The sequence below is a fragment of the Scyliorhinus canicula genome, chromosome 14, assembly GCF_902713615.1.
Source record: "Scyliorhinus canicula chromosome 14, sScyCan1.1, whole genome shotgun sequence".
NCBI classification, from domain to species: domain Eukaryota; kingdom Metazoa; phylum Chordata; class Chondrichthyes; order Carcharhiniformes; family Scyliorhinidae; genus Scyliorhinus; species Scyliorhinus canicula.
Genome location: NC_052159.1, coordinates 27,250,694 through 27,273,360, shown reverse-complemented (window position 1 = coordinate 27,273,360; position 22,667 = coordinate 27,250,694). Strand labels below are relative to the sequence as shown.

At 47.5% G+C, this 22,667-nt stretch overlaps 1 protein-coding gene across 2 annotated transcripts in view; it reads left to right on the top strand.

Moving 5' to 3' along the window:
- LOC119977410 (CRACD-like protein) overlaps positions 1-15,711 on the top strand; it is a 112,534-nt gene extending 96,823 nt beyond the window's left edge. For both annotated transcript variants that reach the window (XM_038818282.1, XM_038818281.1), the window contains 3 exons: positions 1,474-1,661; positions 11,078-11,216; positions 13,255-15,711. In XM_038818282.1, the coding sequence (XP_038674210.1) occupies positions 1,474-1,661; positions 11,078-11,216; positions 13,255-13,418 (491 nt within the window). In that variant the 3' untranslated portion in view covers positions 13,419-15,711. The remainder of the gene's footprint in view (positions 1-1,473; positions 1,662-11,077; positions 11,217-13,254) is intronic.
- Positions 15,712-22,667: the final 6,956 nt, after the last annotated feature.

The following is a 22,667-nucleotide window of genomic DNA, read 5'->3' as shown; positions in this document are numbered from 1 at the left end:
CATCTTTGGATTGTAGGAGGAAACCGGAGCATCCAGAGGAAACCCACGCAGACCTGGGAAGAACGTGCAAACTCCACACAGTCACCCAAGGCTGGAATTGAACCCGGGTCCATGGCATGTGAGGCAGCAGTGCTAACCACTGTGCCACCATGCCGCCCCTGTAAAGTCACCAAAGTTTTTTTTTCTTTTTTTTTAAATTTAGAGTACCCAATTGATTTTTTCCAATTAATGGGCAATTTAGCGTGGCCAACCCACCCAGCCTGCATATCTTTGGACTGTGGGGGAAAAACCCACGCAAACACAGGGAAAATGTGCAAACTCCACATGGACAGTGACCCACAGCCGGGATCGAACCTGGGACCTCGGCACCGTGAGGCAGCAGGGCTAACCCCCTGTGCTGCCCGAAAGTCATCATAGTTTGAGGGGGAGAGCCAACTGGTGGTTATTTAACCTGAGGGTCGCCAGACCTCAGGCAAGGGACAAAGTTGAGAAGATGGGGTCTTCATGAATAACCTCAGCCGGTACAGGAATTGAACCTGCTCTGTTGACCTGGCTCTGCATCACGAACCGCTCTGCGTCACAAACCAGCTGCCCAGCCCACTGAGCTAAACCAGAGAGTATGGACAGGCTAGGCTTTGTATCCACTGGAGTTCAGAAGATTAAGAGGTGACTTGATTGAAACACAGAAGATTCTGAGGGGACTTAACAGGTTGCATATGGAAAGAATGTTTCTTGTGGGACAGACTCACACTAAGGGCCGCTGTTTTAAAATAAGAGGTTGCCCATTTAGGGCAGTGGCGAAGAGCAGTTTTTCTTTCAATTGTAGAGTGGTGAGACTTTGGAATTCTCTTCCTCAAAAGATAGTTGAGGAAGAATCTTTGAACATCTTTAAGTAGATGGATTCTTGATAAGCAAGGGAGTGAATGGGGTGGGCAGTAATCTGACGTTGAGGTTACAATTCAATCAGCCATGATCTTTCTGAATGGTGGAGCGGGCTCCAGGGACCAAGGGGCCTATTCCTGCTCCTAATCCGTAAATTCACCTTCATGTACTACACAGTTTAAATAATGGGACATTTTTGAATGACAAGTGTGTAAAAAACTGCAACCTCTTAAAGATGCACGAGAAATTCATGTTATTATTATATCCCCAAAGGGTTTAAAATTAGCCAAATGTGAAAATGTGATTATGAAACTTTTGCAAATCTGCACACTCATTCCAATTTGAAATCAATCAACTCGATTAGAAAAATAACATCTGCAGCATTGAAATACATCGCCAATCAATGCATAATTGATCAGAAATATTTTGAAATTTACATCCTTCTGAATTCTTTTGGAATTAAATGGGTCTTCATTTAATGAAATGCTGTCACCACCAATCTTTATTTATGAGCGAGTAATTGCATTCGGATGTTAGGCAAATTGTTTAAGGTTTTGCATTGGAAATATTGATGACATTTTCTTTCCTCAGAGAGGGGGCTACTTTTTGACAAGCATACTCAAGACAACGGATCATCCACTGAGGACTCTTCCATACCAGCTTGGGTCACCATGGCCAGACAGAAGCAGAAGGGGTATCATGTGCAGCATTACGGGAAAGCAGATACAATGCCAGCCCAGGAAGCCAAAACAGTCGGCGACAGGAAAGCAGTGGACAAGGTAACATCGTGTGGCACTGTCCCTTTTATTCTTCTATAATATGCTATATTATACTGATCACCCATCACTCCATTCTGAATGTGGTACAGTACACCACGTAAAGACGGCATTTGGATCGGGAATGCACTGCCTGAGCGTGTGGTGGAGGCGGGTCCAATTGAGGCCCTCGAGAGAGAATGGGATTATTATCTGAAAAGGAAGAATGTGCAAGGTGCGGGAAGAAGGCAGGGGAATGGCATGAGGTGCCTTGCACATTTGGGGAGCTGACACAGTCATGATGGGTCGAATGGCCTCCTTGTGTGCCGTAACAATTCGGCTACTCAAGTGACCTTCAGTCATCCCGGGGAGAATTTAATCCCATAAAGGTTCCCGTTGGGAATCGGTGAACAGAATTTTGTCTTGCACATATTTTGTGAATTTGGTTGCAGTCCCTGGCTACAATTTCAATCTAAAGCACCAACAAGGTTAACAATGTCATATGTGCGCCGTTTAAATATAATTCAAACCAATTATACACTTGAATATTATAACAGGGTCTATGAGTGCATTCCTTCCCTAATGTTGAGGAGAAAGCATTAATTACAATTGTACAATTAATTTGACGCTAAAATAACTGTGATTGATTTGGAGACTGTCAGAGGCCGTGTGAGAAAAGGTTGACCACAGTAGACTAAACTTACCCTGATTGTGTCTTTCAAATTAGAAATGATTTGGCATTAACCATTTATTCCAAGTGCACCATTGCTTTATAAAAGGAGTCTGGACTTTGGGCAGTGGAGAAGAAGATCATAGGAAACATGGGGCGTGATTCTCCGCTCCCCACGCCAGGTGGGAAATCGCAGGAGAATCGCAGGAGACACGCCGCCCTGGCACCCCCCGCGATTCCCCCCTCCCCCCCCCCCCCCCCCCCCTTCCGCTCAGGGAATCGCCGCTCGTCGTTTTTCACGGCGACCGGCGATTCTCCGGCCCGAATGGGCCGAGCGGCCTGACGTTCCCGACCTGTTCACACCGGCGGCAACCGCACCTGGCCGCTGCCGGCATGAACATAGCGTAAAAGGCAAGTTTGAGGCCTGTGGGGGGGCGGAGAGGGGATTGAGCACCACGGCCGTGCTCGGGAGGGGACTGGCCCGCGATCGGTGCTCGCCGATCGTCGGGCCGGCGTCTCCAAGAGACGCACTCTTTCCCCTCCGTCGCCCCGCACGATCAAGCCGCCACGTCTTGCGGGGCAGTGGAGGGGAAGACGGTAACCGCGCATGCGCGGGTTGGAGCCGGCCAACCTGCGCATGCACGGCTGACGTCACTTAGGCGCCGCCGTCGCGTCATTCGCGGCGCGCCGCTATAACGCAAGCGTCATGGCCCGGCGGCCGAGTTTCTCACAACGCCGCTCCTAGCCCCCTGGAGGGGGTGAATAGGGTGCGAGGAGCGGCCTCCGATGCCGTCGTGAAACTCAGCCGAGTTCATGATGGCCTTCCCGATGCCGCGCGGGAGTGGAGAATCGCGCCCACGGAACCAATGGCCAATTAATAGGCAAACTAAGGATTGTTGCAAATATTTTGCATGAACAACAGAATGTTTTGTACCAAAATAATTCATAATCTCCCGCAATTTAAAGTGAAAGAAAGGACATTTTGATCCAAATTGTGATCCAAATTAGAAAGGAGTGAGCAAGATTCCCCACCAGCAGCTCGTACTAAAAGATGGGTAAACAACAGTTGTCACTTTAATTTACATTCCTTTGTTTTACATTCTGGATATGGGTCCAGATGACCCAGATTCACACGCATGACGTGTTACTCCCTGCAGGAACCTATCATTTTACTTTTCAGCTTATCTACATGTGTAGAAATAAACTGAGCCACAAGACTGCAAACGCAGATTTTATTACTTTTGATTTTATTTTATTTTAAACGGGAACTCAAAAGGCCGGCTGATCCAGATATGGATAGAGGAAACTGCCGTGAGTGATGAGGTAATCTTTTCGGCGGCTTTATGTCCTTTCACTGATTTCCCTGAAGTCCAAGCTCAATACAAAATGATCAGTAAGACTGATTTAAGTTTATATCTTCTATTCTTTTTTGTACAATACAAGTGCAATATTTGCCTGAATATCCCAATCAGATTCCCAGTCTATGCTTGCGATATTGCACATCTACTGTCCTTACCGCAAAGCACCATTTGGCCTAGCGCAATACAACGGAAACGTAGCATGATAAATTGCCCTTAGTGTCCAAAATTGCCCTTAGTGTTGGGTGGGGTTACTGGGTTATGGGGATAGGGTGGAGGTGTTGACCTTGGGTAGGGTGCTCTTTCCAAGAGCCGGTGCAGACTCGATGGGCCGAATGGCCTCCTTCTGCACTGTAAATTCTATGATAATCTATGATAACATTGGAATCAAAGGGATTCAGCCAAAATCTTGAATCCATGCCTCGCGCAAAGGATGGTGGTTGTGGTTCTTGGAGGCCAATCATCTCAGCCCCAGGGCAACACTGCAAGGGTAGTGTCCTCAGCCCCACCATTTTCAACTCCTTTGTCAATAAATCCTCTCCACTTACGGTCAGAAGTAAAGCTGTTTGCTGATGATTGCACAGTTCTCAATACCACTCATGACTCCTCATACTGAAGCAGTCCATGTTCACATGCAGCAACTCCAGGGTTGGGCTGATAAGTGGCAAGTACCGTTTGTGTCACACAACTGTCAGGCAATGATCATCTCCAACAAGAGAGAATCTAAACATCCCCCCTTTACATTCAATGGCATGGCCATCGTTGAACCCCAAGCATCAAGATTCTGGGAGTTACCAGACATATAAATACTGTGGTTACAAGAGCAGGTCAGAGGTTGGGAATCCTGTGGCGAGTAATGCATCTCCTATCTTTCCACAATCTATCCACCATCAATCAGGCAGAAGTCAGCAGTGTGATGGAATATTCACCAGTTGAGTGGATGAGTGCAGCTAAAACAACACTCAATAAGTACAACACCATCCAGATCAAAGCAACCTGTTTGTTTGGCATCCCATCCACCACCTTAAACATTCACTCCCTCCATTGCCAACACACAGCGGCCGCAGTGTTTAGCATATACAAGGTGCACTGCAGCAACGTGTCAAACCTCCTTTGCCAGCTTGCCAGCACCTTCCAAACCTGCAATGTCCACCACGTAGAAGGACAAGGGCAGTAAACACGTGGGAACACCACCACTAACAAGTTCCCCTCAAGCCACACACCACTGTGACTAGGAACTATATCGCCTTTCCTTCACTGTAACTGGATCAACATCCTGGACTTCCCTCCCTAACAGCAGTTTCTGTGTACCTACACAAGATGGACCGCAGTGGTTCAAGAAACATAGGGGCCAATTTTGAGCCCATTCTAGCCATCCGCAGAATCGGCGGCATGAGTGGGAAATCCCATGAGAATCAAGAAGTGCAATTCTCGCCGGAGAAATTGCATTTCCCGATTTCTTCGCATATCACCGGCGACGTCACAAGATTCAGGCGTGATCCTCACTTTAATACATTTGCATCGATTTAAATTTTATTAGCACCCCCACGCTGCCACATGATCCCCCCCCCCGCCCCCCCACTAAATATTTGTGACGTCACGTCGGCGAGGTTTACAACAGGTTTGGCCAGATGTGAGGCAGTCAAGCCGATCCCTCGAGGGATGCAGAGGGAAGTATAGCCCCTGAGGGATTGAGATATTCTTCCCCAGAATTGGTGGGGGGGGTTCAATGCCGGCGATGGATGTTGGGGGGGGGGAGGTGCGTAGGGTGCCTGCGAAGATTGTCGGGGAGTGTGGAGAGCCCCGATAACTCTGTAATGGGGCTGGGGGCCGTTAGGCAGTAGCACTAATCAGGGCACCCTTTAAAGATTGGCGCCCCGATCTCTCTGAAGCCGGTTGCCAGCTCTATGAGATTACGCCCACTCTTTTATTTCTCTCTGAGGCTCAGGATGTGGTGAGAAAACGGGTCGGTGCAACTGGAGTAATACACACCAGTTTTCTGACCGAGCCTGACACTGTGCCAAATTCTGGTAAAATTCCGCAAATAGAAACCAGGAAGATGAGTAGCCCACTCGCCCCTTCAAGGCTGCTCATCACAATCTACTCAAAAGCAATCACAGTTGGACAACAAATACTAACTTTGCTGGTGGTTCTTACATCCCATGAAAGGGTTAAAAAAAGATAGTCGATTGACAGAGCCGGCAGAAGTGACCAATAGTGAATGTGACTGCAGTAAACGTGGATGAGGTGGGCTTAGTGGATCAGGTGATCTTTCCCAATACATTTGTATGTTCAGATGTACTTTTGTAGATTAAGCCAAACAATAGAAACAACATAAATATAGGAATCCCTCCCCTCTTCCTGCTTTGTCCTGGATTGAGCTTCTTGAGTGTTGTTGGAGCTGCACTCATCCAAGCAGGTGGAGAGTATTCCATCACAATCCTGACTTGGACCTTGTAAATGGTGGACAGATTGTAGAGAGACGGGAGGTGCGTTAATCGCTGCGGAATTCCCCAGCCTCTGACCTGCTCTTGCAGCCACAGTATTTATTTGCCTGGTCCAGTTCAGTTTCTGGTCAATGGCAAACCCTGGGTTGTTGAATGGTCGGGGGCTCAGCTATTTCTACATCTGTAAGCCTCCTACAGTACTTGAGACAGGCTCTCAAATGTTCTTTGCCTTTTTAACATGTGCCAGTGGCCATTAGACGCTGAAAGGGGAGGAAACCCAGACAGCAGGGTCACGATCAAATCTGAGCGGAGCTTTGCCTTCCAGTTAATTTGAGTTGACTACATCGACCTCGTTTACGCAATCGCTATAAATTAAATGTGACGCCTGCTCCAAAAGTCGGCCGTTAATTTCTGCAGCTCTCCACAAAAAACCTTCAGTGTAAAGAGATAGTCAATGCTGCTGTCAATTTGCAGCAAAGTGGAAATCTATCCACACAACCGTTGCTTTCGAATTAAATAAAATGTTCATAACGTATCACAGAGCTAAAGTATTTCCAACCGTGCTGATCTTCATAAACTGTGCAGCTCTTGTTTGACTAATTTTCATTCCTGCTAAACAGAGACTGCTTGCGAGTGGCAGCCCAATGAGATTAAAAATATTTTTCATTCCCAGGAGCACATGAGCATCTTCCTGGGTTTGGGTAATGCGGCTGCACTTTATAATGAGGGCAGTTAGATTAATATACCTTTCTCCTCGAACCTTTCAGCAAATCAGGAGAACAGTTTACTCCAAACTAGAGGATCTGGCTTCCGCGCTGTCATTTTTAGTGAAATTGATGAGCAGCCAATTCAAGTAAGCAGGCTCTCATTCATACTGCACAACACGTAACAGCACAGTTATCGATCAACACCCAAATAGAGTTTACAATGTGGAACACAGCACAGCAGGAATTTGCCACGCACTCAACTCTTGCCAAGCACTGGAAGGGAGTGTTCGAAGAGGAGGCACGTCCTCCCGTGATGATTCGGGTGAAGAGAGGTGTTAGTGAAAAATTTCTTGTAATTACTATCGCAATATATGGTTGTTAGTCTTTCAATAACTGCGGTGTGGTTGCGGCCCAAGTGGTTTTAAATAGAAAATTTTAATATGTTGGCTAATTACAACATTGTTCCTATACAATTGCTCATAGTATAACATTTGTACCCGAACAGGTGCCAGAGTCTGGCAACTAGGGGATTTTCACAGAAACATCATTGCAGTGTTCATGTTAGCATACTTGTGACAATAATAAATATTGTAAAAGATTATGAATAACAAGCAATTAATGCAGCGTACAACAGAGATACATTCTACATGGTCCACAGCAGATTATACATTCTACATGGTCCACACGAGATTATACATACTACACGGTCCACAGCAGATTATACATACTACATGGTCCTCAGCAGATTATACATACTACACGGTCCACAGCAGATTATACATTCTACATGGTCCACAGCAGATTATACATTCTACATGGTCCACAGCAGATTATACATTCTACATGGTCCACAGCAGATTATACATTCTACATGGTCCACAGCAGATTATACACTCTACATGGTCCACAGCAGATTATACATTCTACATGGTCCACATGAGATGTTATTAGTAAATTTGCGGATGACACAAAAATTGGCCAGGTGGTTAACAGTGAGGTTGAGTGTCTTGGGTTACAGGAAGGTATAGATGGGATGGCCAAATGGACATAAAAGTGGCAGATGGAATTTAACCCTGAAAAGTGTGAGGTGATATACTTTGAAAGGATTCATTTGACAAGGAAGCGTTTAATGAATCGTCTGAAAGTGGGAAGTTCCGAGGAACAAAGGAACCTTGGTGTGTTTGTCCATAGATCTCTGAAGGCAGGTTAATAGGGCAATGAAAAAGGCAAATGGGACACTTGCCTTCACCAATCGAGGCATAGATTACAAAAGCAGAGAGGTCATGTTGGAGTTGTATAGAACTTTGGTGAGGCCACAGCTGGAGGACTGTGTGTAGTTCTGGTCGCCACATTATAGGAAGGATGTGATTGCACTGGAGGGGTTTCAGAGGTGATTCACCAGGATGTTGCCTGGGATGGAACATGTAAATTATGAGGAGTGGCTGGATAGGCTTAGGTTGGAGCAGAAAAGACTGAGGGGTGGCCTAATCGAAGTGTACATGATTATAAGGGGCATGGACATAGTGAATAGGGAGCAGCTGTTCCCCTTAGTTGAAAGGTCAGTCATGAGGGGACACATGTTCAAGGTGAGGGGTGGGAGATTTTGGGGGGATTTGAGGAAACTCTTTTTTACCCAGAGGGTGGTGATGGTCTGGAATGCACTGCCTGGGAGGGTGGTAGAGGCGAATTGCCTCACATGCTTTAAAAAGTACCTGGATAGGGCAGCACGGTGGCCAAGTGGTTAGCATAACCGCCTCACGGCGCTGAGGTCCCAGGTTCGATCCCGGCTCTGGGTCACTGTCTGTGTGGAGTTTGCACATTCTCCCCGTGTCTGTGTGGGTTTCGCCCCCACAACCCAAAAATGTGCAGAGTAGGTGGATTGGCCACGCTAAATTGCCCCTTAATTGGAAAAAATAATTGGGTACACTAAATTTATAAACAAAAAAGTACCTGGATGAGTACTTGGCACATCTTAACATTCAAGGCTATGGGCCAAGTGTTGACAAATGCAGGCAGGTCAGGTGTTTTGCATTTGTCAGTGCAGACTCGATGGGCCGATGAGTCTCTTCTGCACTGTGTGATTCTGTGGTTGTGTGATTCTGTGCCAGGGTGGATGTAGATAAGGGGCGGGATTCTCTCAGCCCAGTCCGGGCCGGAGAATCGCCGGGACAGGCGCGAATCGCATGACGCCGTCCCAACGGCAGTCCGCCGATTCTCCGGAGAGCGGAGAATCAGCGCCATTGGCACCGGCATGGTCGGTACGGCGCCAGTCAGGGGCCGCTCCACAGGACCCCCTTCCCGGCGATTCTAGGCCCGGGATTGGCCGAGCGGCCATACAAATAAACACGAGTCCCGCCGGTGCCGTTCACACCTGGTGTTACCCGGCGGGACCTCGGCGTGAATGGATCCGGGGGCAACCTGGTAGGGGGGAGGGGGGTCCGACCATGTGCGGGGCTCCGCTGTGGCCGGGCCCGCGATCGGCGGGCCTGTCTCTCGGGCTGGGGGCCTCTTTTGTTCCGCGCCAGCCCCGTAGCCCTAAGCCATGTTGTGTTGGGGCCGGCGCGGAGAAGGGAGCCACCGTGCATGTACAGCAATCGCGCTGGTCCCGCTGCGCATGCGTTCGTTGGCAATGGCCCCACTGCGCATGCGCAGACCCACGGTGCCCATCTGATGCTGGGATCGGTAGTTGGAGCGGCGTGTGTCGCTCCAGTGCTGTGCCGGCCCCCTGTAGGGATCGGAATCGCTGCTCCTGAGGCCCTGTTGACGCTGTCCAGAAATGCAACGGCATTTACAACGGCTTCAACACTTGGCCTCAGGATCAGAGAATCCGGCCCAAGATGTTTTCAGTGGCTGATGAGTTTAAAACCAGAGAATTAAACCAGAGCAGCAGGGTAGCATGGTGGTTAGCATAAATGCTTGACAGCTCCAGGGTCCCAGGTTCGATTCCCGGCTGGGTCACTGTCTGTGTGGAGTCTGCACGTCCTCCCCTGTGTGCGTGGGTTTCCTCCGGGTGCTCCGGTTTCCTCCCACAGTCCAAAGATGTGCGGGTTAGGTGGATTGGCCACGCTAAATTGCCCGTAGTGTCCTAATAAAAGTAAGGTTAAGGGGGGGGGGGGGTTGTTGGGTTACAGGTATAGGGTGGATACGTGGGTTTGAGTAGGGTGATCATGGCTCGGCACAACATTGAGGGCCGAAGGGCCTGTTCTGTGCTGTACTGTTCTATGTTCTAATATAATCTCAGGATAAGAGGTAGGTAATTTAAAACTGAGATGAGGAGGAATTCCTTCACTCTGAGGATGGTGAGTCTTTGGAATTACATACTGAGAGCTGTGAAACTTCAATCATTCAGTATGTTCAGGGCAGAATTCAAGAGATTCCTGGATACTAATGACATAGAGGGATATGGGGATAGTGCGGGGAAACAGTGTTGAGGTAAATGACCAGCCATGATCTAATGAAATGGCGGAGCAAGCTTGATGGACTGAATGGCCTTTCCCTGTTACTATGCTCCTACTACAAACCTGGTTATCTCAGGGTAATCAAGCACGACCATCGTTACTAGGCCATGAACTTCTTAATGTGCCAAGAACTCTAATTTTTAGAGGGAGGGTTGGTGTTGAATGTTCAGTTGGTGAGCTGCCTTGGGCTGTACACGTCTCTGTGCATATATTCTCATAAGTAACTCTCGCACCAAACTGAGGCCTGCTTACTAGCTCATGATGAGCTGCACATGAAGCATCCTAATCTTCTCAACTGCCTTGTCTGCCATCCAGCCTTGTTATTGTCCTTTCGAAGGCTCGCCTCCTATCTTTAAGTGCTTGGTTCCTCGCGGCTTGTTTGCAAAGAAAACCTATTGGCTGGGATTTTCCAATTCCGCCAGGGGTGGGTATCATTGCGGGCGGGACAGGAGAATTTGGAGAGTGCCCAAAAGTCAATTGATTGGTGGCCAGCTCTTGGCGGGCGGCGCATTGACTTCCAGAGTCCTCAGTCGAGAGGAAGGCCCACTGCTGTCCACTTAACTACCTGATGAGCAGAAGGTATGGCGGCCCTTCCTCCTCAGAGTCAGCACAGGTGTCACTCCATTTTGTCAGACAGCGTGCGGCACCCGATACCGCAGATTGAGATTACCTTTAATCTGTTTCTACGTAGCTTTACACCAGAGTGTATTTCTGCTTTTACATTTTACACACACAGTAAATGACTTTGCCATGCAAAATTGCAGACTCCATGAAAGTTCACGTGTTCCTTTTCTTTTCAGGAAATCTTAAAGTCACCAACTAAACTCAAAAACAACCACCACAAGTCGTCGCCTCCATGCAAACCTCAAGACAGCAAACAGGAACTAAAGTCAACAGAGCCTCAACAGAAGGTTTCTCCCATTCCCAGTCCCGTGACAGGTAAAACTGGAGACATTTATACAGAATATTTAACATAAAGGTCACTACCAGCACTGATAGGCCCAAACATTACAGCGAAGGCTCACTGGATCGGTCTCTGGGATGGGAGGGTAGTCCAATGATAAGGGGCCCAGTAAACTGGGCCTATCCTCTTGGGAATTTGGAAGAATAGGAGGTGATCTCATTGAAACACACAAGATTGTGAAGGAGCTCGAAAGGATAGATACTGAGAGGTTATCTCTCCCCGCTGGCTATAGAATCTAGAACAAGGAGGTACAATTTCAGGCTAAGGGACTGTGGTGATTGTCCCTTCAAGGGCAACAGAGCAAAGTAAGGGTCACATGGCCTGGGAGACCAATTGGGACTGAGTGTGAAATCAGTCCCATGGTGAGAAAAGCTCCTAGGCAGAGGCATTTTGGGAGCTAGTCACAGCTTGCTGTGCTATGCAATTCTTATTAATAAATGCTTTTTTGTGTTCACTAATGGAGTCTCTGAAAGTGAATCTTTTACATCTGGCAATGAGGATAAATTATCCTGACACTGCCTCTGGCCTCACCCCTATTGGGGTCTGAAAATAAGCTTGGACAGGAGGCCAAAGATGAATAAACTGGTTCGGCTAGTATTGTGATAGGGTGTCTTATGCAGTAGTTTTGTCATTGGACTAGTAATCCAGGGGCTAATCCTCTGGGGACCTAGGTTCAAATCCCACCATGGCAGATGGTAAAATTTGAATTCAGTATAAATCTGGCATTATTCTCCCAAAAGGGAACAAAGTTGCATAGTGAGCGCATTTAGCTGCGTGATTCCCACTCGCAGTGTTGAGAAACACATGGCTATTCAACACGATTCATGATGTATAAGGGGCCTGAAAGGGGAATTCACTGCCAAGGCCGCACATTGCCCCGTTTTGTACAGTGGACAGCTCCACTCACCCGGAACCCCCAGTACGGAAAATCTACCCTCTCTCTCCCCCGACTTCAAGATTATGAACTTGTAAACCTGGCTGTCAAGGATGCTTGACCGGTTCCCCACTCTCAGGCCAAACCTGCTGGTCGGCTCAGCATGGGAACTGGCCAATTCTCTGCCTTCCAACACTTGCCAACTTGCAGCTGTATTTTCCCACAACAACCAAAAAAAAAAATCCAACCAAAAAAACTATTTGTGCCAGTTTTGGACAGAAATCAAATTCCCCCACCAGCAGGTCCATACAGACTAATGATGCAAATATAAACATTCCTGTTAAAGCCTGAGGTAAAAGAAGCTAAAATATAAATGCACCACTAATTACGAGGGCTTATAAGTGATAGAATAGAATTTCTAAAGTGCAGAAGGAGGCCATTTGGCCCATCGGGTCTGCACCGACCTCTGAAGAGCACCTACCTCGGCCCACTCCCCCATCCTATAACCCCATAACCTCATCTAACCTATTTTTGGACACTAAGGGGCAATTTAGCATGGCCAATCCACCTAACCTGCACATCTTTAGACTGTGGGAGGAAACCGAAGCACCCAGAGGAAATCCATGCAGACGGGGGGCGGGGAAATTGCAAACTCCACATAGACGGTCACCCAAGGCTGGAATTGAACCTGAGTCCCTGTCGCTGAGTGCTAACCACTGCGCCACCATGCTGCCTAATTAAAGGAATGCAGTATTAAGGATAGGAAAGTAAGCTGATTATACTTAACAATGTTTTGATATTGCAAATCAAAATTTTGTTCGGTATTTTACATTTGTACATTAATCTCTTTACTAATTAAAGGAGGATGTCACAAACAGTTGTATTGTGACATACTTTGCAGTTGCAGTAAGCGAATCAATTTTTTAATATTGATTTAATTTGCACAACATTTTAAATTACATTATTTACATAATATTCTCTTCTTACTCTACCCCACCATGTATGTCAACATGTCCATGAGGCGTTTCGCAATGTTACAAGAAAAGGCACCCTCAACTTGTAGACCTGTGTAAATAACTGGATTCTACTTTCTCTGACAGGTATATAAGTCTTTAAAAAATGTATTATTGTACTTACAGCAAATAGGCATTCATTGGCAACACCACAGAGTGCTAGTGACAAAGATGGAAAAGATCAGCACAGCAAAGAGAAAACCTCTCCTTCATCCAGTCAGCCATCGTGGATGGAACTTGCCAAGAAAAAGGCAAAAGCTTGGAGCGACATGCCACAGATAATCAAATAGACTTCCACAGGGAACCTCTAAGTTATACCTGGAACCCTCATAGCTGCTAGTTTTTCGGCATGCGTTAGATTGTCTATAATGTTGATTGACAATGAGTTAGGATCCTGTGTCGGTGAAACGTAGCTCAACTTAACGTTCTGTCGTTTTTGTTCAAAGAAACAAAAATAGGGCTTTCCCCAGAATGCTACATCTAGTGTATGACAGCACTGGATTCTGATGAGGCTGTGAGTGGGGTGGTGATCAGACAATAAGTGCAATACAGATTCCACTTCTCATGAAAGCATGAAATGGCTTCTTGTCATGCTCCGAGATCTACTTGGTTGGGACAGTGCAGAACCAAATGTCACTTTCCTTTATGTCTCCTTATAGGCGGCCATAGTTAAAGCATTGTTCGTGTTATTAACTTGCTCCATTCGTTTAGGCTACAGGAGGTGCAGTTTGGCAATGTGTGACCAACGGAACCAATATAGGGAAGTGAGAGAGAGAACATCGGCTCCTTCGTCAAAAACATTTCCAAGTACACTTACATTCGCTCAATCCACATTGAAAAAGAAGCATGTTTTGGATCAAGTGTAAAAAGTTACGTTTGTATGCTTCCTATGTATTGGTAAATCTTTGTAACGATTTGCTATTCTGAATTATAGTTCCATTCTCGTTAAAACAAAATTATGAATGGCACACTAAAAGTGTGGGATATACACACACGAGTTCATATTTTATTAGCCATTGCTTAATGTCACGATGTCCCAGATGAAATGGGTTATTCCGGGTGTGCCTATCGGTGGGACTTTCAGTGGGAACATAAGAATTGCTAGATGAGAAAAAGCTAAGGCACATCTTGTGTATCCAGTTAATCACATGACACAGCGCTAACAGAATTATCAGTAAATCAGTCAGTCTACACAAGACCCAGACATGAAACGAGGGACGTCCCCAGTGGTGGGAAACTTTGGGAACCATAATCTAAAGAAGCCTGTTCCTCCCGAGCATGTTACACTTACTGCGTATCATGTTTTTATTTTATTAATTCAAGGGATGTGGGCTTTGCTGGCTAGGCCAGCATTTATTGCCCATCCCTAATTGCCCTAGAGAGGTACTTAATAAAACACCCAGCTAACTGTCTATGAAATTCTTTTCACCGTTATTAGCGTATGCCAGGCACCCTATTTTGTAAGGCTGCAGTTGAACTGGTACAGTGTTACTATCTAGCTGTAAGAGAATGAGCACATATATCAATAACATAATTGTAACTGAATAGACCCACAGGAGCAGTGTGGCCATTTGCACAGGAAAATGTGTAAAATATTTTTCAAGAATCTTGTATCATAGCAAACTAATTATATTGTCCATGGCTGCATTTAAATACTTGCAACAATGCAAATTGAACTATATGTTTTCACCTTTAACGACTTTATCATATTCATACTTAGTGAGAACTCTAGTGTGTAAATATGTACCTGCCAAAATATTTCCCTAAATTGCCAGACGTTAACTCTCACTGTGATACAGTTGCATTTGGTGCAAAGAGGTAAATTGTTTTGGAACAAATCATAGACAACACACTTTCAAAAAGTGCTGAAACCCTGTATCTTTAGGTAATAGATGCAGATCTGACATATTATCATGTTAGTAATTTCACTCCATATACTTTCCTGCAAAAATGCAACTTTTAATAGTTTACGAGATTCTAATATATTAGGCAGGGGGAGTTCTCTGTTTTGTCAATCACAAATTGTGGGTTTAGTAGCTTCCTTTCCTTACTCAACATTTCCACTGATTTCCATTTATATTTATGCCTGTTGGTATGCATGTATGTATGTGTGTGTGTACCTGTTTATATATTTAGAGCACTGTGTATTGCATCATGCTCAGTATCTAATTCTGTTGTCAAGCCACGTGATGCGTATTCACGCAGTATGAGTGTTTGAATGACTTTAGTCAGCTATTTATGTGGGTGAATTGCTATTGAGAAAGTCTGAATGCTCACAATGCACTCCAGGGACATGTTTTTAACTGTTTGCTCACTCCCAAGTGAGAAAGTATGCATCTTCCAGAGTGACTATTTATAGAAATTTTTCTTCCCCTTTTTACAAAAGAGGAGTTAATGTTCGGAATAGACCCTTTACATTACGTGGGAATCGAGAAACACAGGCTTGTCCAATCTCCTTACCATATTTCAAACATTTTCGTGCTCAACGGCTGATGAGCAAATTTTGGAAAGATAAAGTTTGCCATAACATTAAAGATGATTTTTTTTTAAATGAAAGGAAACAACTTGCTAAGCAAAAAAAAACAAAGAATAATAAATGAAGATGGATATTAGAGTGTAATAGTGTGAGAGTGTGTGTTTCCTGCTCACTTTCAGACTCAGACTTTGAGAGTGTATGACGGTGTGGGTGAGGCCACCACTCCTCTTACATTAATAATAATCACTTATTGTCACAAGTAGACTTCAATGCAGTTACTGTGAAAAGACCCGAGTCGCCACATTCCGGCGCCTGTACGGGGAGGCCGTACGGGAATTGAACCCGCGCTGCTGGCATTGTTCTACATTACAAGCCAGCTGTTTAGCCCACTGTGCTAAACCAGCCCCTGGTTCTCACGTTCTCATCCCTCCTCTCCCCTCCTCACACTCTCTCATCCCTCCTCCCCTCCTCACACTCTCTCATACCCTCTCCCCTCCTCACACTCTCACATCCCTCCTCATATTCTCTCATTCCTCTTCATGCTCTCTAACGCCCTCTAACACCTTCTCACGCTCTTTAATCCCTTTTTAAATAATTTTAAATTACTTTATCAAAGTTACAAAGCCAGAGCTCAGAGTGTGAACACGCAAACCCTTAATCTAGCTCCCTGCTTGCCCCAAAAACCAAGTTAAATTGAATCCAATTCATGGTCCCCACAAGAGAGACATACCAGATCCAGGCGTTACACCTGACCTCACGCTCATCTTGGCCAGAAGGCCGAGAAGCGATTAGGCTCTTTCATCCTTACTCATTCTCTCATCCCTTCTCATGCTCTCTAACACCTTCTCACACTCTCACATCCCTACTCATTCTCTCATCCCTCCTCATGCTCTCTAACACCTTGTCACACTCTTCCCTATTCACGGTCTCTCACCCCCCTCCTCACGTTCTCATCCCGCCTCTCCCCTCCTCACGCTTTCATCTCTCCCCACCTCACACACTCACCCCTCCCCTCCCTTCCTCACACTCTCACCCCTCCCCTCCCCTCCTCACACTCTCACCCCTCCCCTCCTCACGCTTTCATCTCTCCCCACCTCGCACTCTCACCCCTCCCCTCCCTTCCTCACACTCTCACCCCTCCCCTCCCTTCCTCACACTCTCACCCCTCCCCTCCCCTCCTCACACTCTCACCCCTCCCCTCCTCACGCTTTCATCTCTCCCCACCTCACACTCTCACCCCTCCCCTCCCTTCCTCACACTCTCACCCCTCCCCTCCCCTCCTCACGCTTTCATCCCTCCCCTCAGTCTCATCCCTCCCCTCGCGTTCTCTCATTCCTCCTCATGCTCTCCCATCTCCTCACTCTCTCTCATCCCTCCCCTCTCGTTCTCTCATTCCTCCTCACGCTCTCTAACACCTTCTCACACTCTCTCGTCCCTCCTCACGCTCTCTCATCCCTCCTCACACTCTCGCATCCCCCCTCCCGTTCTCTCACCCCTCATGTTCTCTCATTCCTTCTCATGCTCTCTCATTCCCCCTTATGTTCTCTCATCCCTCTACAGGCTTTCCAATGCCTTCTCACACTCTCATCGTACCTCCTCACGTTCTCTCATCCCTCCTCACAATCTCAACCCTCCTCACGCTCTCATCCCTCCTCACGCTCTCGTCCTCCCTCACGCTCTCTCGTCCCGCCCCTCCTATTCTCACACTCACCCCTCCTCACGCTCTCTCACCCTTCCCTGGAACTCGCCGTACTGCTGTTGGCTGCTCAGCCAATCACAGACTGTTTCTCTCCCACATTTGCCGCTAATAGGCTCTCTAGTCAGCCTATCAGCAGAAAACGTGGGAAAGAAATGGCCTGCGTTTGGAGGACAAGCTCCATGCGAAATCCAAACTTACATTTGACCAACATTTTGAAAACTAGTCCTTCGGGCCACATAGAGGGGCTTTGAGGGCCACATCTACCCTCGGGCCACATAGAGGGGCTTTGAGGGCCACATCTACCCTCGGGCTACATAGAGGGGCTTTGAGAGCCACATCTACCCTCGGGCCACATAGAGGGGCTTTGAGAGCCACATCTACCCTCGGGCCACAAAGAGGGGCTTTCAGGGCCACATCTACCCTCGGGCCACAAAGAGAGGCTTTCAGGGCCACATCTACCCTCGGGCCACATAGAGGGGCTTTGAGAGCCACATCTACCCTCGGGCCACATAGAGGGGCTTTGAGAGCCACATCTACCCTCGGGCCACATAGAGGGGCTTTGAGAGCCACATCTACCCTCAGGCCACAAAGAGGGGCTTTGAGAGCCACATCTACCCTCAGGCCACAAAGAGGGGCTTTCAGGGCCATATCTGCCCTCGGGCCACATAGAGGGGCTTTGAAGGCCACATCCAACCTCAAGCCCCTCGTTGGACAAGCCTGTACTATACATTCTCTTTGTCTATACATTGCTGCACTGTGTCATAAGACTCACCTATCATTGAAATGGTGGATGAGTGGCAGAATTGCATCATGCGTCGGGGTAGCTGCTCAGAGTGTCATGGCGAGGTGGATTGGAGGATTTCATTCCCTACTCAATAGTATCGTCTGAATTGATACAGGGCAGTGCCTAGCTGAAGCCTGGGAATCAATAGGGGATTTATCCGGAAGCTGCTCTCCCACGCCTCATAGCAGCTGATTCAGAGTTGCATTGACAAAGAGACACCCAGTAATGGATCATCCAGCCAACTCCAGGCTGCAATTGGTGCAGGATCCAGAGGGGCCGGTGCAGCTAAACTGTGAGAATAATAGGGAGAGTTTTCCCATTTAAAAAAAAGTATATCTTTGAAGTAAGTGTATGTAATATTGGGGGCACAGACACATGGCGAAGGCTTCAGTGGAATATTGTGCATAGTGAGGCAATGATTTTCAAATTAATCGAAGCCCTTCAAGTGAGCAATCATCCCAGACATTTTTACCCTTAAAAAAATCCATACGATGTTTCTCTGCCTGCTAATTTAATGGATGCCTCATCTAATTTAAAACGAACAGGTTGACACCTCAGTTACAACAATAGATGGTGAAATATTGTACAAACATATTAAGGATTTGAGCGCTAATATTGCAAACAGCAATTTCCAAGTCGTAAGGTCCCCACACAGGCAAATGTAAACTCGCGCTGGTTCACATAGATTACACCCTTAGTTCATAAATGCCTGCGTGAAGGTACCACACATGCACTGAATTTTATAGTGCGTACAATAAGGGATAGTAGATCCATTGAGGAGTTATTATTTATTCAATAGCGTCCTGCAACATTGCTTCAAAACTCCTGTAATGGCAAACCTGGTTAGATGCTGTGTGATTGGGGAATAGGTGATCTGTCAGGGGTGCCTGTTTTGGATATTTGATGTTTTTACGTTTACTTCTCTAATTAGATGTCAGCAAGGCTGGTACACATTTAAGGTCTCCAATCTGACGAGCTTGAACCTAACACCACTGTGTGACGCACCAGACTGTTAAACAGCCTTACCTTTATGTTGCTACATTTATACGACTTTCCCTACTTTTATATTGTTAGAACTTCCTACTTGTTAATTCATGATGGAAATTAAAGGATTATTTTTTACTAATCTAAAGATGGCATTCTTTTTGTACTGAATGCAGTGATTTATGTACAATATGTTTCGCAAACACTAGCTTAAGTGTGTATGGTCTGGTAAGACTAAAGTTTGGTGGTGTCGCTGGGGTCTCGGTAAATCTAATGGTGACCATGTGAAATTTAGGGAGCAGATTTCAGTAAAGATTGGAGATGGGCATGTGAAATTTCCATTAAACTGTCAAACACACACTACAATTAGATCACCAGCTTTATCCTTCCAAAATTTGAATGTGTTTAGAAAGTGAATTTTGAGCTCAAAGTTAAGAGCAGGGTCGTCCAGGTTACAGATGTTGGTGGGAACAATTTCAGATAATGAATTGAAGTACCTCATGAGAAGAGCAACGGCAATTAGCATTCATACAGCAACTTATCACTTCATTCAAGACACTTTAATGCAGTTCATGGGGCTGGATATAGTGGGACACGGTAGTCCCTGTCGCCCCAGTTTAAAAAGTCACCCTCCAGATGGCTGCCCCCAAACCACAAAATGGCCGACTGGTCGTCAATTGAGTTGAGGCAGGGCTTGTGCCCCTCAGAAGCAGGAGGTTCACACCTCAGGGAGCTTCCGACCAATCGGAGGCCCAGAGGAGACATTCGGCGCTGGATCCAGCCTGGTAGGTGAGTTTGGGTTCTCACCAGGGCCAAGCTGACAGATCCCGGCAAGGAGGGTGAGTGGTCGGGGTTGAAACGAGGCGCTCTAAAGGGACCCGCTTGATTTAACATTCCCCCCTGCCTCCAAGCCGGCTGGAGTTGGAATCCGGCCTGTGAAAGACTTCACTTTGATGTGTGCGCATGTGAGGCAGGTACATTCAGCAAGATCCTTCAAAGAGCATAGAGATGATCAACTATCTTGTTGGTGGCATTGGTTGAGACGGATAATGGGGTGAATGGGATAATGGGATTTCCCATTTTTGCCACCCCAGGCCGCTGGGGAACCTGCCGGCAGAACGGAGAATCCCGCCAACGGAGAATTCACCCCAATATCTGGGAGACCTCCCCGCTTTTCCTTTTGCCAAGTGGGGTGTATAACCTTCCAGTAAGCAGTCAACCAGGATCTTAGTCTGACATAGAAACAGAAAATACTGGAAATCCTCAGCATCTCTGGAGAAACAAGTTAACGTTTCAGCTAGGTCTGTGACCTTTCACCAGAACTTGGTTTGATATATAATTTGAGGGACACCATCTCTGATGATGTAATACTATGGAGTATCAATCTATTTGCTGAAGTCCTAGGGTAGGGCCTCAACCTACACACTGCCAAATTATCCAAACTGACAACATTAAAGCATAGCCACTGTTTTATTACAGAGTGGGAGTGTAAGCGATCTAAATCTGCAACAAACTCACATTATGAATCCCAGAGAGATTTTAATTCCCAGGCCACATTTCCGGAGCTAGAGTCCTACCCCCTTCCTGAACTCACTGACTGGCTGGTGGGCAGAAGTGAAAACCTGGGCTGCAGTAGGCTGAAAGGACCCAAGCATTCAGATAATTGGGGAGAAAGGGAGGCCCAATATCTATGCTTCAAGGAGCATTTCAACTTCTCCTCCCCAGGAGCAAACCAACAGAAATATTTTAATGTTTTAAAGGTTACTTGTAGGCCTCTTCTGAACCTCAGTTTACCCCGCATCAGGTTTGGCTTGGCCAGGAAGCCATCACGGCTCCCATTCAATGATCTTCAGTTAAAACCATAGAATTCCTACAGTGCAGAAAGAGGCCATTTGGCCCATCGAGTCTGCACCACCCCCCGAAAGAGCACCCTACTTAGGCCCAATCCCCTGCCCTATCCCCGTTGTCCCACCCTAACCTGCATATCTTTGGACACGAAGGGTCAATTTAACATGGCCAATCCACCTCACTTGCACATCTTTGGACTGGTTAGGATGAAAACGCATTTACCAAATTGCACCCAACACATTTGGCGGAATCTTTGGGCCCTGCTGGTGTCAGGAATGGAAACAGACGGGGCGTGAAAATTATGAGGCTGCTCAATGTGTCAGCTTTCGAACCCCATTCTCAATGGCAGCCGTTTTGAATCACATGGGATCCGAGGCCCAGGAAGGCAGACCTGCATTGGAGAGCATGCATTTAGGCTTGTTAAGAACCTTGAGCTGGATTCTCCCCTACCCGGCGGGGCGGGGGGTCCCGGCGGGATGGAGTGGTGTGAACCACTCCGGTGTTGGGCCGCCCCAAAGGTGCGGATTTCTCCGCACCTTTAGGGCCAAGCCCTCACCTTTAGGGCCAAGCCCTCACCTTGAGGGGCTAAGCCCGCGCCTGAGTGGTTCCCGTCCCGCCGGCTGGCGTGGAAGGCCTTTGGCGCCACGCCAGCTTGGGCCGAAGGGCCTTTGCCAGCCGGCGGATGTCCGCGCAAGCGCCGGAGCGTCAGAGGCTGCTGGCGTCATCCCCGCTCATGCGCAGGGGAGGGGGGGTCACTTCCGTGTCGGCCATCGCGAAGGCTATGGGCAACGCGGAAGGAAAAGAGTGCCCCCACGGCACAGGCCCGCCCGCGGATTGGGCCCAGGCCACCGTGGGGGCACCCCCCGGGACCAGTTCGCCCCGCGCCCCCCCCCAGGACCCCGGAATCCACCTGCGCAGCCAGTCCCGCCGGTAAGGGAGGTGGTTTGATTCACGCAGCGGGACTTTGGCCCATCGCGGGCCGGAGAATCGTCCGGGGGGGGGCCGCCGACCGACAGGCGCGATTCCCGCCTCCGCCGAATATCCGGTGCCGGAGAATTCGACGGCTGGCAGGGGAGGGATTTACGCCGGCCCCTGCCGATTCTCCGACCCGGCGGGGGTCGGAGAATCCAGCCTCTTGTTATTCAAGGATTTTGGCAATGGACCTCCAGCTCCTTGGTGTGACGGGGGCAGGTCAGCTGCCTGGAGACAGGCACCCAGCAGCAGGGCGGGCGGCCAGTTCTCCAGACAGGCTAACAGCCCCTCTTGGCCTGCCTGGATGGGGGTGCATCCAAAGGCCTCATGGCCTTCCTTCAAAGAATTCTGACTTTGTTCAGGTTCCCACTGGAGGTGGGGATTCAGCACCTGAAAACAGTCCCGACTTCTGTTTCCTGTCTCGAAAACCATAAGACGAAGGAGCAGAAGTAGGCCATTCGGCCCATCGAGTCTGCGCTGCCATTCAATGAGATCATGACTGATCTGATAAGGTAATCCTCTGAGTGAAAAGTGCATCCCATTGTGGGACAAAATACGGGGCACAGCATAAAATAAACCTCTGCACCCAAGGTTAATAGGGCCAGCGCAACAGAGATTTAGTTACATATTTGAGAGAAATTCCAGATCACATTGTATCTAAACTTCTATTCCAAGAGGCACAAGGAGACAGACCGCTTGGGGATTAAAATGTCTGCACAAATAAAGCTTCAAGACACCGGAAGACTTATCTCTTTTGATTTACGACTTAACTGCAG